The sequence below is a fragment of the Narcine bancroftii genome, chromosome 3, assembly GCF_036971445.1.
Source record: "Narcine bancroftii isolate sNarBan1 chromosome 3, sNarBan1.hap1, whole genome shotgun sequence".
Classification (NCBI taxonomy): domain Eukaryota; kingdom Metazoa; phylum Chordata; class Chondrichthyes; order Torpediniformes; family Narcinidae; genus Narcine; species Narcine bancroftii.
This window is the reverse complement of record NC_091471.1, coordinates 72,124,178-72,139,165: the sequence shown is the minus strand read 5'-3', so window position 1 is coordinate 72,139,165 and position 14,988 is coordinate 72,124,178. Positions and strand designations below refer to the sequence as shown.

The 14,988-nt window shown below is 46.4% G+C and overlaps 1 protein-coding gene and 1 long non-coding RNA gene across 3 annotated transcripts in view; one reads left to right on the top strand and one right to left on the bottom strand.

Moving 5' to 3' along the window:
* LOC138757250 (uncharacterized) overlaps nt 1-14,988 on the bottom strand; it is a 124,787-nt gene that overhangs the window by 25,306 nt on the left and 84,493 nt on the right. The window lies entirely within an intron of this gene.
* The window catches only part of pigo (phosphatidylinositol glycan anchor biosynthesis, class O), a 57,622-nt gene that overhangs the window by 25,313 nt on the left and 17,321 nt on the right, over nt 1-14,988 (top strand). For both annotated transcript variants that reach the window (XM_069924260.1, XM_069924261.1), the window contains exons 5-6: nt 6,878-7,054; nt 11,326-12,922. In XM_069924260.1, coding sequence (XP_069780361.1) covers nt 6,878-7,054; nt 11,326-12,922 — 1,774 coding nt within the window. The remainder of the gene's footprint in view (nt 1-6,877; nt 7,055-11,325; nt 12,923-14,988) is intronic.

Sequence of the window (14,988 nt, the reverse complement as noted above, 5' to 3'; positions counted from 1 at the left end):
TAAGAGGCCTGTGTGCCATGAATGGGCAGCGGTGGGGGTGTGAAGGAGTCCAACTGGGCCCGGAGGCGGGGAAGTAGACCATGAAGTGACGACTGGGGGTTGTGAGGTGCGTTGACGAACTCACCGGTTAGAGCTAGCGGTGCACCGAAGACCAGCTCGGCTGATGATGCCTGTAGGAATTCTTTCGGTGTCAAGCAGATGCCCAGAAGCACCCAAGGCAGTTCGTCCACCCAGTTGGGGCCGGTGAGGCGGGCCATCAGTGCCAACTTGAGGCGGGCCATCAGTGCCAACTTGAGGCGGGCCATCAGTGCCAACTTGAGGCGGGCCATCAGTGCCAACTTGAGGCGGGCCATCAGTGCCAACTTGAGGCGGGCCATCAGTGCCAACTTGAGGCGGGCCATCAGTGCCAACTTGAGGCGGGCCATCAGTGCCAACTTGAGGCGGGCCATCAGTGCCAACTTGAGGCGGGCCATCAGTGCCAACTTGAGGCGGGCCATCAGTGCCAACTTGAGGCGGGCCATCAGTGCCAACTTGAGGCGGGCCATCAGTGCCAACTTGAGGCGGGCCATCAGTGCCAACTTGAGGCGGGCCATCAGTGCCAACTTGAGGCGGGCCATCAGTGCCAACTTGAGGCGGGCCATCAGTGCCAACTTGAGGCGGGCCATCAGTGCCAACTTGAGGCGGGCCATCAGTGCCAACTTGAGGCGGGCCATCAGTGCCAACTTGAGGCGGGCCATCAGTGCCAACTTGAGGCGGGCCATCAGTGCCAACTTGAGGCGGGCCATCAGTGCCAACTTGAGGCGGGCCATCAGTGCCAACTTGAGGCGGGCCATCAGTGCCAACTTGAGGCGGGCCATCAGTGCCAACTTGAGGCGGGCCATCAGTGCCAACTTGAGGCGGGCCATCAGTGCCAACTTGAGGCGGGCCATCAGTGCCAACTTGAGGCGGGCCATCAGTGCCAACTTGAGGCGGGCCATCAGTGCCAACTTGAGGCGGGCCATCAGTGCCAACTTGAGGCGGGCCATCAGTGCCAACTTGAGGCGGGCCATCAGTGCCAACTTGAGGCGGGCCATCAGTGCCAACTTGAGGCGGGCCATCAGTGCCAACTTGAGGCGGGCCATCAGTGCCAACTTGAGGCGGGCCATCAGTGCCAACTTGAGGCGGGCCATCAGTGCCAACTTGAGGCGGGCCATCAGTGCCAACTTGAGGCGGGCCATCAGTGCCAACTTGAGGCGGGCCATCAGTGCCAACTTGAGGCGGGCCATCAGTGCCAACTTGAGGCGGGCCATCAGTGCCAACTTGAGGCGGGCCATCAGTGCCAACTTGAGGCGGGCCATCAGTGCCAACTTGAGGCGGGCCATCAGTGCCAACTTGAGGCGGGCCATCAGTGCCAACTTGAGGCGGGCCATCAGTGCCAACTTGAGGCGGGCCATCAGTGCCAACTTGAGGCGGGCCATCAGTGCCAACTTGAGGCGGGCCATCAGTGCCAACTTGAGGCGGGCCATCAGTGCCAACTTGAGGCGGGCCATCAGTGCCAACTTGAGGCGGGCCATCAGTGCCAACTTGAGGCGGGCCATCAGTGCCAACTTGAGGCGGGCCATCAGTGCCAACTTGAGGCGGGCCATCAGTGCCAACTTGAGGCGGGCCATCAGTGCCAACTTGAGGCGGGCCATCAGTGCCAACTTGAGGCGGGCCATCAGTGCCAACTTGAGGCGGGCCATCAGTGCCAACTTGAGGCGGGCCATCAGTGCCAACTTGAGGCGGGCCATCAGTGCCAACTTGAGGCGGGCCATCAGTGCCAACTTGAGGCGGGCCATCAGTGCCAACTTGAGGCGGGCCATCAGTGCCAACTTGAGGCGGGCCATCAGTGCCAACTTGAGGCGGGCCATCAGTGCCAACTTGAGGCGGGCCATCAGTGCCAACTTGAGGCGGGCCATCAGTGCCAACTTGAGGCGGGCCATCAGTGCCAACTTGAGGCGGGCCATCAGTGCCAACTTGAGGCGGGCCATCAGTGCCAACTTGAGGCGGGCCATCAGTGCCAACTTGAGGCGGGCCATCAGTGCCAACTTGAGGCGGGCCATCAGTGCCAACTTGAGGCGGGCCATCAGTGCCAACTTGAGGCGGGCCATCAGTGCCAACTTGAGGCGGGCCATCAGTGCCAACTTGAGGCGGCGGTGCAATCGCTTGACTAGCCCATTGGCCTGTGGGTGATGGGCTGTGGTGTGATGTAGCTCGTTCCTCAGCCTGTGGTCGAGGTGTGCCCAGAGCGCAGATGTGAACTGGGCACCCCGATCACTGGTGAGGTGGTTCGGGATGCTGAACCGGGCAACTCACCCTTCAAAATCGCTCAGGAGCAGGTACCTGTGGAGGCATTTGGCATTGGGATCGCCTCGAGCCATCGAGTGGTGCGGTCTACCACCGTGAAAAGTTAACGGTTACCTCGGGAAAAGGGTAAGGGTCCAACGATGTCCACATGTATGTGGCTGAACCATTCCCGGACATGTTTGAAATCTTATACGGGCACTCTGGTGTGCCTGTGTGCCTTTGAAAGCTGGCAATGGGTGCAGGTTCTGGCCCAGTCCGCAATCTGCTTCTGAAGCCTGTGCCAGACGAAACGTTCTGCTACCATATGGACCGTGGACCTAATGGAAAGGTTGGAAAGGTTATGGATATGGTGGAAGACTTGTCTGCGCCACTGCTGGGGAACCACTGGAAGCGGGGTGCCCATGGAGACATCGCATAGGACGGTGCCCTCACCGTGAGGAGTCGGGAAGTCCTGGAACCGCAGGCCGTTGATGGCGGTCCTGAAGGCCTGCGTCTCCTCGTCGGACTTCTGGTCCCGGGCGAGTTGGTCGAAGTCTAGGCCGGGTGTCAGCGTGCAAATGGCCAGTCATGAGAGTGCGTCAGCCACCACGTTGTTTTTCCCCACTTTATGCCGAATGTCAGTGGTGAACTCCGACACGAAGGAGATGTGACGTTGTTGGTGGGCCAACCAGGGATCTCTTCCCATAGTGAGTGCCCAAGTGAGGGGTTTGTGGTCGGTAAAAATGGTGAATAGCCTCCCCTCCAAGAAATGGCGCACCGCCAGGTACATGCCCAGCAACTCACAATCGAAAGCGCTATACTTGTGCTCTGGCGGGCAAAGGAGTCGGCTAAAGAATGCCAATGGTTTCCACTGTCCGTTCACCTGCTGCTACAGGACGGCACTCATGGCTGTGGCAGAGGCATCGACGGAGAGTGCCATATGCAGGTCGGTGCATGGGTGGATGAGCAGGGTAGCCTTCGTGAGGGCATCTTTCATGGCTTCGAATGCCCTGCTGGCCTCTGGAGTCCAGGCGAGTGTCTTGTCTTTGGCCACGATGAGGACAAAGAGCGACTGCATGATGTGCGCAGTGCCTGGAATGAAGCGGTTATAGAAATTGACCATACCCGTGAACTCCTGTAGCCCCTTGAGGTTGTCTGGGTGTGAGAACTCCCTGACTTCAGTGACCTTTGTAGCGCCAGGTGTAGCTCCTTCAGTTGTGATGGTATGGCCCAGGAACTGCATGGACTCTTTCCTGAACTGGCATTTGGCTGGATTGATCTTTTGGCTGAAGTCGGCAAGTCAGGAGAAGAGGGTGCGCAGGTGAGACTTGTGTTGTGCCCGGTCTCTGCTGGCGACAAGGATGTCGTCCAGGTAAATGAATACGAAATTCAAATCCCTGCCCACTGTGTCCATGAGGTGCTGGAAGGTCTGGGTGGCATTCTTGAGCCCGAACAGCATGCGTAGGAACTCGAACAAGCCGAAGGGGCTGATGATGGATGTTTTGGGTGTGTCCTCAGGGTGCACCGGGATTTGGTAATACCCACGCATCAAGTCGACCTTGGAGAATACCCTCATGCCATGCAGGTTGGCCGTAAAGTTCTGGATGTAAGGGATCGGGTAACAGTCAGGTACTGTTGCGTCGTTAAGCCGTCGATAATCTCCGCAGGGGTGCCAGCCACCGGAGGCTTTCAGGACCAGTTGCAGTGGTGAGGCCCAAAGACTGTCGAATGATCCCCAGCTCCTGCTGATGCGAGAACTCTTCCTTCGCTATCTGGAGCTGGCGTGCCTTGGCATGGACCGGCGGGCTTTGGGTGGGGATGTAATGAGACCCCCGTGGCGTGGTGAGGCGGCGGAGAACTGTGGCTTGAGGAGGGATGGGAACTCATCCAGGATACCCTGAAACTCGTCTTTGGGCGTGCTGACCATGGCCATCTGTGGCTGCTCTGTGCGGGAAGCGTTGAGGCGAATGGATTAGAAGGTATGGGCATCTACCAGTTGCCTACCTCGAATGTCAACCAGGAGTCCGTGGGTGAGGAGGAAGTCGACACCCAGGATGGCAGTTGCGAGGGAAGAAACTGAACCTCCACGAGAATTACCGCTGGCCAATCTGGAAGTGGACGGTCTTGTCGCCATACGTTCGAATCTCCATCAAATTGGCTGCACGGAGGGGAGGTCCTCGAGGCCGGTTCGGGACTCAATGGCTGTGGCCGCGATGATGCTGATCTGGGCTCCAGTGTCGACGAGGAAGCGTCGGCCGCTGACTGAATCCTGCAGGTAGAGAAGGCTGTGTTCTTGGCCAGCCACTGCAGCCATTAACAGCAGCCGGCCTGCTTGTTTCCCTGGAACGAGCAGGTCTGACGACACTTCCGAGCCTTGGCTCCCCAGCGCTGGTGGAAGAAGCAGAGGCCTGAAGTGGATGGCTTGCTTCTGGCTATGCTCTTTGAGGTCCTTGCAGTGGCCGGGTGTTCCACCGCAGCGCTAGTGGAAGGCTTGGTGTGGTAACTCGTAACCTGCTGGACTGCTGAGCCCTCCGGGAATTGTTTGAGCCGTAGCTCCTGAGCCTTTTGAGTGACCTTCCTCGGGTCGATGAAGCTCTCCTGGGACAGTAACAGCCGAATGTCTTCAGGCAGATGGTCCAGGAAGATGCACTCGAAGAGTGGGCAGTTGGTGTGATCGCCCATGAGCGCAAGCATCTCGTCCATCAACTCTATTGGAGTTCTGACCCCCAAAGCGTCGAGGCGCAGCATCCGAGCGGCACGCTGGCGCCTGGAGAGGCTAAGGGAGCCGGTAGCACCCGTTTCATGGTCCCGTACTTTTCTTCCACGGGTGGGTGCTGAACGAGGTGCAGCACTCGTTTGGTGATGGCCTGGTCCTTGGCGGCGACCACATAGTAAAACTTGGTCAAATCCGATGAAATCTGGCAGAGGTGAAACTGAGCCTCTGCGTGGCTAAACCAGGTCTCTGGCTCCTGAACCCAGAAGTCAGGAAGCTTGATGGCTATAGCATTGATCGAAGGATCATTCATGTTGGGTTTAAAGACGTTTGAACCTGTCAGGGTCACCAATTGTAGCGGCGGCTACACTGCTAACTGAAGGATCGCACAACCAGACAGGTTGAGTTCAGTGAGCAAAACTGATTTATTGCAGGCTGCCTGGCTGGTCTTATACTCCCAGCCCGGACCTGGCTGAGAACTGCGCTGTGGGGCCCCGACATCGCCATTCTGGCCGGCTGCCCCGCCACGTGTGTGACGAGCGGGGGCCAGTTCGCCTGCCTAATGGCGTGCCGCCACAGCCCTATTTTTTGATTCCTCTAATATTCAGCAATCTGACCTTTTTTAATGTAGTCAGTATCTGAACCTTTACACCCTCCAGGAGAATTACAAAGATTAGCAATCCTTTGAATGAAGACATTTTCCCTTTTGTTAGTTGTACCCCTAATTTGACACAGACCCCTCAAGTTCTAGATATTTAGGCAGGGAAAGCATCTTCCTTGCATCTACCATATTAAATTCTTTAAATATTTATGATGTTAACTTTCATTCTTCAAAACGTGAGTGAATAAAGCCCTAGACCACTCATTCACTGTCTCATATGAAACTAGACCATAACAGGGACCAGACTGGTGAGTCTTCACTGCACTCCCTCTATAGCAAGTTTGACCTTGTGCACAATACTCCATGTGATCAAACGAAGACATCATATGATTGTAATGAGAGATCTTTACTCGTTTTCAAATATCACAATATGCTTCCTTCAAAAGTTCTTGTTACTTTTACCCTCACTGTGCTATAATTTGCTTTCTTTGATATTCAAGCATCTTTCCATGATATTGTCACTATCACCTCTGGAAGAACTTGTGCCTCCTATCGTTGACACCACAACGTATTTTCCTTTCATTCATGCAAAATCTCCCTGTTGAAAATTAAAATATTTGAAAACTGGGATGTAAAATAGTCCAAAGCATGTGTATGTTCAATATTTTTAGTGCCTTATGCAAAATCTTTTATCTTAAAAAAAATGTATAACTATCTTCTCAATTTTAACATTTCTGGTTTTCTTTTAATTTTTGTTTTTTTAAAAAAATTTTTTACATGATTTTGCCATTCTTACTAATTTAAATTTTGGATTCTGCCAAACTACTTGTACTTTGTATGAAATGGAAATTGCTCATAGAATTCCTGTCACCCTGCACATCTGATTCAAATGTGTAGGATTACAGGAATATTTTTGTGCAAAGGTTTTGGTGAACACTAAACTTGAATGTTTCTTTTAAATAACCAAAGGTTTATTTAATTTCCCAAATGCTTGTTCTTATGAATGGTGTGATCTAACAATTTCTTTAATTGATTTGTGTTCTCATTCTAAATGGAGGAAAGAGAGAATTTTAATTGATTATTTAGGAACAATAAAGTACATGTTTTGAGGAAAAAATCTTATAGTATTGGAGTGACGTGCATGTTTCATTGAAATATTTTCATGAAGACAAACTTTATTTTTTGAGAAATTTGTAGTCATCCATTAATTGTTATGATTTATTTTACTTTAATTCACCCAAAGATTTCTCTGTATTTAGGACCCAAAGGTTGTCTCTCAGATAGATCTTGTACCAACGCTCGCTCTTCTACTTGGGATTCCTATTCCATACAGCAATATTGGCATGGTGATACCAGACATGTTTACATCTTTACCAAAGCTGGATGATAATCAGCATCTTGAACATGTAAAGGCACTTTGCATCAATGCCATACAGGTATAAAAACCAGAAGATTTGTTGTGTTTTGTTTTCTAACATCATGTTGCACAGTTTAATTGTAGACTCTTTTCTATCCGCAACAGAATTAATTGATTTGGAAATTTGAGGAACCTATTTCAATTACAAAAATTGATGAAATATTGTGGCTATTGGCCACCGCGAGTAGAAGAAACACACTGAGTCGAGTAGAGTTTCAAACCAACTCGTTTACTGATTCAAACTCACACATTAATGTCCATGCTGGTCCCAGCACTCGTGCGGAGTGGAAGTGATGTCAACGTCCTGTCTGTTTTGCCCCACACTGAGAGCTCCCAAGTATGGCTCTGACTGCAGATTTGACCGTGACTGCTGGTGCCATTTCACCACATGACCCCTTAGAACCGGCAATATGAAGTGCTGAAACCATACCCTGTACACTGTCTGCTGTATGTGGCCGTCCTTGCCTCTTGACTGGTGGGACCGTGACTTGATGCTCAATGTCCAGGTGTGCTGGCTTGAGGTGGTCTATGGTAAATGCCTCCTTCTGCCACCCACATCCAAAACACGTTTCCCCGTTATGACATATCACTTTGAAGGGTCCTTCATATGACGGCTGTAAGGGGTGGTCTGTGCGCTCCTCGGCAGACGAACACATACTCGCTCTGCTGCAGGTCTTTGGGTACAAAGGAGGGCCATGGTGGGTCGTTGGCACCAGAGCCAGTGTTCCGAGTTTCTCCTGGTCTGGCCAGGACCTTTGCTGGTGTGTCCTCTTGGCCACCGGGTGTAGGCACAAATTCGCCAGGTACTGTGACCATAAACTAGTTCAGCGGATGACGCTGCCAGGTTTTCCTTGGGGGCTGAGTGGATGCCCACTAACTCCCAGGGGAGTTTGTCTGCCCAGTTGGGCCCTTGGAAGCGTGCCATCAGCCTGACTTCAGGTGCCTGTGGAAACATTCCACCAGGCTGTTTGATTAGGGGTGGTGCATAGTTGTCTGGTGGAGCTGGATTCCTGGTAGCTGCGCTGCCACTGACCACCGAGCTGAGGTAAACTGTGCTCCTCTGTCTGAGGTGATGTGGGCGGGGAGCCCGAACCTCGCCAGCCAGGTGATTGGTGTCCTGTCGCGTGAGTCTGCCGTTGTGTCGGTGATTGGGTTGGCTTCCGGTCACCTTGTGAACCTGTCCACCATTAAAAATGGGTACCTTGGTCCTCTTGAGATTGGTAGTTGGCCGACGATGTCCATGTGCACATGCTCGAGCCTCTTGTCTATCTGCTGGAAAGATTGCAGCAGTGCCTTTACGTGCCTCTGGACCTGCTTGCGTAGGCCATGCTACATGAAGCGATCTGTGATTATCTCGGTGGTCACCAGGATGGAAGGGTGGCCTAACCCGTGCAAAGTGTTGAAGATTTGGTGCCTCCAAGTGGTTGGTACGCTGGGCTGAGGTTGCCCGATGGAAGTACCGCACAGGAGTTTGGTACCTCTAGGCCCAAATGGTACTTTCTCAAGGTGGAGTCTGGTAACTGCAGTTCGGTATGCTGATAGTTCATTGTTCTCCTGTTTTACCTCTGTTAATGCCGCATAATCCACTCCTGGAGCCAAGCATGCACCGTCTGGATGGACGTCTGGGACAGAGCATCGGCCACCCCTTTGCTCTTCCCCGAGATGATCATTGTTGTGAATTCTGATCTGAACAACAGGTGTTGCTCCTGGTGGGCTGACCAAGGGTCGGACGCCTTGGTAAACGTGAAAGTGAGGGGCTTGTGATTGGTGAAGATCATGAACTCCCTCCCTTCCACGAAGTACCTGAAGCGTCGAATGGCCAGATATAGGGCCAGCAGTTCTCTGTCAAACGCGCTGTACTTGATCTCTGGGGGCCGCAAATGTTGGCTGAAGAACGCGAGCCTTCAATTAACTGTTCAAGTATGCCATCGACTGCTGCTTCGGCGGTATCTATGGTGAGGGCTGTGAGGACATCTACTCAGAGGTGGACCAGGAGTATGGCATTTGCTAGAGCATCCTTGGTGGTCGCTTCTTCTGTCCAAACTACCTCTTTTGTTTTGGCAGACATCAAGCCGAACAGGGGGTGCATGATCCGGGCCACTGAGGGGATGAAACAGTGGTTTTAAAAAAAAAAAAATTAACTATCCCGATGAATTCTTGTAGACCCTTGACTGTGTTGGGCCTGGTGAATTTATTACTAATATGTATATAAAATTATAAGAAATTACAAAGAAAAAATATTTATATAAATCAAAAATGCGATGGAGAAAGATTTAAATATACAAATTCAGGAGGAGATTTGGTCAAAATTATATCAAGAAAGTGTTATGAATACAGTAAATGTTAGATATCAAATGGTTCAATATAATTTTCTTCTTCAGTTATATTATACTCCATGTAAGTTAAGTCAAATAAGTGTTTTCGATGTGTGAAAGAAATAGGGACTTTTTTTGCATTTGGTCAAGGTCTAGTGAAAAAGTGTAAAGGTTTTGGAATGAACTGAGTATTATTAGAACAAATTATAAAGTTAAAGATACCAAAGGATCCAAGAATATTTTTACTCAGGGATATATATGAAAAGGATACAAAATTGAAATTGGATAAATATCAAGAAAAACTTTTAAGTATTTCAATAGCATCTGCTATCATGGAAAGGTGATAAGGAAGTGCTACTAAGTAGATGGTATAGTGAGATGCGAAATTGTATACTTTTGGAAAAAATTACATATAGTTTAAGGAATTGACTTGAAATTCTTTATAGTATTTGGAAACCATATATGGATTTTATGAATAACTTTCCGTCCACCTCTTCTACCTTATACACTCCTCTTAATCAGTAATTTTAAGAATGATTGTCTAAGCTAGTATTGTTGTATATTAAATTGTAGGTGCTTCTTTTCTTTCTTTTTCTTACTTTTGGGTTGGGGGGGGTTAAGGAGAAAATATTTTTTTGTATCGTTGGATATGGATATTTGATTAATGTTTTATTCATTGTTTTTTTTCTGTAATGATACAAATAATTAATTTTTTTTAAAAAAGGTAACTGAGAGTTGATGAGGTTGTAGAAAATGTACGTCGAGAGTTTGTCTCCCAAGATGGAGACAGAGATTGAGAAAAGGGAGAGTGTTGCGAGAAATGGATCAAGTGAATTTGAGGTCAGGATGGAAGTTAGGGGGGGGTGATGCTTAGTAAGTTGTGTTGGATTTGTCCTTTTTGTGGACCAGCCATATCACATATTATTGGATGTATCCCTGTATTTTACTGGAAAAATCTGAAAGGTACAACTCATTCAAGAAAGCTACAGCGCAGGTGGTAGCTGGTCCTGTAGGTTTTGCTGAGTTTAGTACTCCAAAATTTTTCTTTAACTCAAAGTTTGAAGTGATTCAAATTACCTCAAGCAGAAAATGCTGGTAAATGAAGCGGGTCAAACAAGATGGGTGGCACAGTTAGCGACGTGCTATGACAGGCGCTGTCTATGAGGAGTTTATGTTCTCCCTGTCATCTGCATGGATTTTCTGTGGGTGTTTGTGTTTCCTGCCATCCTCCAAAACGTTCTGGGTTGATTGGTTAATTGGGTGGTATAGGCTTCATGGACCAGAAGGGGCTTTGACCATTCTGTATAGTTTAAAATAAAATCTGTGGAAAGGGAAACCAAGTCAACATTTCAAGTTGAAGATCTGCCTAGCTTCTGTGGTGGAGGGAATCTTGTGTGATTTTTTTTTTTCTTCTGGCTAAAGATAATAGCAGTTTTTTCATCTTGTAGTTGGCATTTGGGAGCTGTACTCCTCCAGTTGTGTGCTTGATTGGGTGTGACCAGTTATAATGAGACTGATTTGATCCTTTGGATATGGTTTACTTAGTACTGTCAATTGCATCCTACTTTTCAGTGTTTAATTTTTACGTTTGGTAACTGCTGATGTGTCTTCCAAACTGCTTCATGGAATCAGTGTTGATCCCTTTGGCATGTTGATAATAGAACAATGTGATGCCATGAAGTTAGATTGTCATCTCCTTTCAGGTCCCAGAGGTGAGAAAACCAGCAGCATTTACCCCATTGCCGTCGTGAAACAAAGTGATTGGAAAGCTAATTGTTACTTTGTCATCTTTTTAAATTGATCATGTTAGAAGTGCTCAAAGAATTCAATTGGTTTAAATTGATCACTTTTTCTTTAGTGTGGACTTTTTAAATATTGTCAGTTAGTGATCATTTTATCAGATTACTCATGCCAAACAATAGGCGGGGAAGTGTACAAAGAAATATTAATAATACAGTGTATATCTTTTTTACAGGTGAATCGATTTTTGGAATCTTATTCTCAAGTTACCAAGGATCTACCCTTGAAAAAGCTGAGTTATCTGAAGCAATTGTTTTCCACAGCAATGGCTGAATACAGTGACCTGATTATTCACAGACAAGTTTCTGAAAACATTGTTCTTGACCAAAATCACCATACAAGGATGCAAAACCTGTTGATCACATTGCAGCAGTACTTGAGAGAGACCAAGGAAATGTGTGGAGAAACATGGGCCCAATTCAACCCTACCCACATGCTGTTTGGTATTGTACTTCTAGCAGCAACATGTGTGCATTGTTTTCTAGTATCTGAAAATGTATCAACTTTTGAATCTGGATACAAAGTACTTATTTTCTATCCAATTATTTGGGGGCTGGCTGCAGTGTTAATCGTCAACATTTGGATGCTGGTATCCGGCATTATAGTGGAGCGTCTGATATTGTGTTGTTGGGTGGCTTTTGGATCACATTTGGGCTTCCATTGGAATTTTTGGAGATCTAAATACTTTAACCATCACATTACAATCCAGTTATCCCGAAGTACCAAAGCTGGTATTCAAGAGAAATGGATAAATTGGTGGAAGATCTTCATACCTTTGGTATTTCTCCTATTAAGGTGTGGAGCTATGTTTTCCAATAGCTTTGTAGTAAATGAAGGGCAAGTCGTAGCTTTCCTTTTGAAATCTATTGTGACTTTCACAGTCCTGAAACTAAAATGGGATGGAAAACTTAATCATGGTTTAAATGTGCCAGACATGCATAGAAATCCTAGTTTCATTCCGTATAAAAAAGAATCTCTTTACATAATTGCATTATTGGTGACTTTTCTGCTGTGCATTCTTTTCTCTCATAATTTTCATAACTGTCGTGAAGAACTTGCAAACTGTGAACCCTCTTCCTTCCTCAAACCTTTGTCAAGTTTGAGTGCTAGGCAAGAAAGAAACTTCCATTATATTCTGTCTGTGTTTTCATTTGCACTCATTATTTATCTTGTACGAAAATGGTTCCTTTACTATGGAAACCTCAACAGTTCACATTTGATTGTGTTTTTTGTACGTTTGGGTTTTCCATTTATTGTATTTTGCTCAAGCTGTTATTGGGCTATAAATGCTACCCCAGAAGAAACTTCCACCAACCTGCAAGATCTGAAAAAGAAAATTGTGGTAGTTCTCCCAGGCCTTGTCTTTAGCCTTACAACAACAGGCTTTTTTATTGTATTATGGAATCCAATCACTGTATTTGTGAAAGACAACAGGCAGTCTGATGAAACTCTTGTCCCTTTCCGCAAAAATTCTCCCGAAATCAAAGTTGATTCACAACATGTAATCCCACAGATATACCGTAAGATGCAGCAATCAATGAAAATACATTTTAATGGTGATCAGAATGAATCTCGAACAGTGGCTGCTTATGGACTTGGAACTGTTTACTCTGCTCCACTCCTTGTTGTAGTAGTTCTATTAACGTTTTTGCTTATTCTGCTACATAATGAGAGAATGTCACTGGCTTTCCTGCTGCTGTTCTTGGAGGCATTTTCTTTCTTGGAGATACATGGTACAGCAACAAATCTTACATTACAGTCTGATAACACTGGTATGTACTTGGTCAAAAATTCATTGAAAGTATGCGACCTGTCTGTGTTTTGCATTTGTTGTATTGTTTAACCCTCAAACATTAACAATTCCACCTGACCTAAGGAGGTCCAACAATATAAAGATGATCCATCTGCTTTATTTTGAGAAGGGTATCTAATCCTTGAAAATGTGCACAACAGATTAATTTATGGAAAATTGGAGAAGAGACAAAGTGCATAAGCAAACCAGAAAAGGTTGGGGAAATGTTTTCAGGAGGCTGCAAGTTGGTGTCTAAAAGCATAATTATATCATCAACAATCAAATGGGTGAAGCAATTTTTTTTGTATAAATACTTGATATTGGAAGCAGCTGTTTCAAAACTGATGTGGCCAATGGTCTGAAATGGTAAAGCTGTTTCTCCACAGCTGTGCCTGGACTGTTGAGCAATTCCAGCATTTTATATTATTTCTTCAAACTTCCAATGTTAATGGATACTTAATAATGATGGTATTAAATATTGAGTAGACATTTTTTATTTGCTTCAAGTCCACTTTCCTGCCTTCTTTCCCCACTCTTGATTTAAAATTTCTCTGTTTTGAATCTACTCAAGAATTTAGTTTCCACTGCTTTCTGGAACAAAGACTGTCAACCATTTGAGAGAAGAAAATACTCTTTCCTCTCATTTTTAAATGGCACCAGTTTATTTTGCGACTGTGCCCTCTGGTCCTGTATTCTTTTGGATAAGTCAAGTTTATTGTTATCTGATTGTTTCATCGGGTTGTACTCATACAGTGTTCTCCAGTCCTCAGTACAAAACATGCAGACCTACAATCTGACATAACACACATACAGACAAACAATACATATGTGGGACAGTTCTTTATACAATAAATAATGTTTTGTGAATAGGAGAGGCTTAGATGGTCAGTGTGAGCAGTTCCTTTGGTTGTTCATCATCCAGGAGAAACATCATCCATGCTTTGCCTTATCAATTCCCCCAATTCTCATTCTCATCTCCCCCTCATTCTTCTCCAATCCAGTGAATGGAGACCCTACCTTTCCTCATATTAGACAGTCTCTACACACTTGTCATTTAAGTGAACCTTTTTTTTCCGAGACATGTTTCATTGTCTCTTGGATGTATACAACTTTGTATGCACAACTTCATCTCTACCTCACGAACTGCTGTCTCAATTATGAAGTGAACTCCTACATCTAAAACAAATGGTTGGAAATGCAAGAAGAAGGGTGCATAGTTTTGTCAGAGTGGACAGCATGGAAATACCTTTTGGCCCACTGACCAGCTGTAAAGCACCCATTTACACTACTCCACAAATCTAATTTCCTCCCCCACCCCCAACCAAGATGCTACACCTCAACGGTAGAGGCAATTTAATGGTCAAATCATCTACCAACCAGCATATGACTGGGATATCGGGAGAAATCCAAATAAAACTCAAGTAGTCATGGAGAATGAGCACAGTCAGTACTGAAGATTAGCATTAAACCCAGGTTATTCAAACTGAGACAGAGAAGTCCTACTTGGTGGGCCACTGATTATAGATTTTTGAACTCTTGATAATCTCAGCTGAATGATCTTGCTAAGTTCTTAAAATATCGCCTGAAGTTGGATATTGTTAATTGTCTTGTGCGTGAATACTGTGGTACCTGTGGCCAGCATTCAAAATTGTGTTAATGTGGATGTTTGGAGCAACTATAATTTATTCTAATTGAAATGTTTTATTACAATAACCACACAGAGTTCTTGAGCTCTGTCAAACTCTATGTCATGTAAATTTATTGCAATTGTTGCCTTGTGCAGATATTATGTCACTGGCCATTTTCCCAGTGTTCAACTATAAAATTGAATCCTATCAATTTGATTATTTGAAATGAAAGGGAACTCTCAAGGTGCCAGGTTCTTAACAGATTTGCAATTGATTTACTAATTGTCTTGGAAGGAATCTATTGCTTTTATCAGTTTTGAGTGGGATTTTATTCAAGAACTTTACCATCAAGCTCAAATGCCCTCAAAACTACAAGGTAATAAATACTTTTCAGTTAGGGGGGGGGGGGGGGGAACCC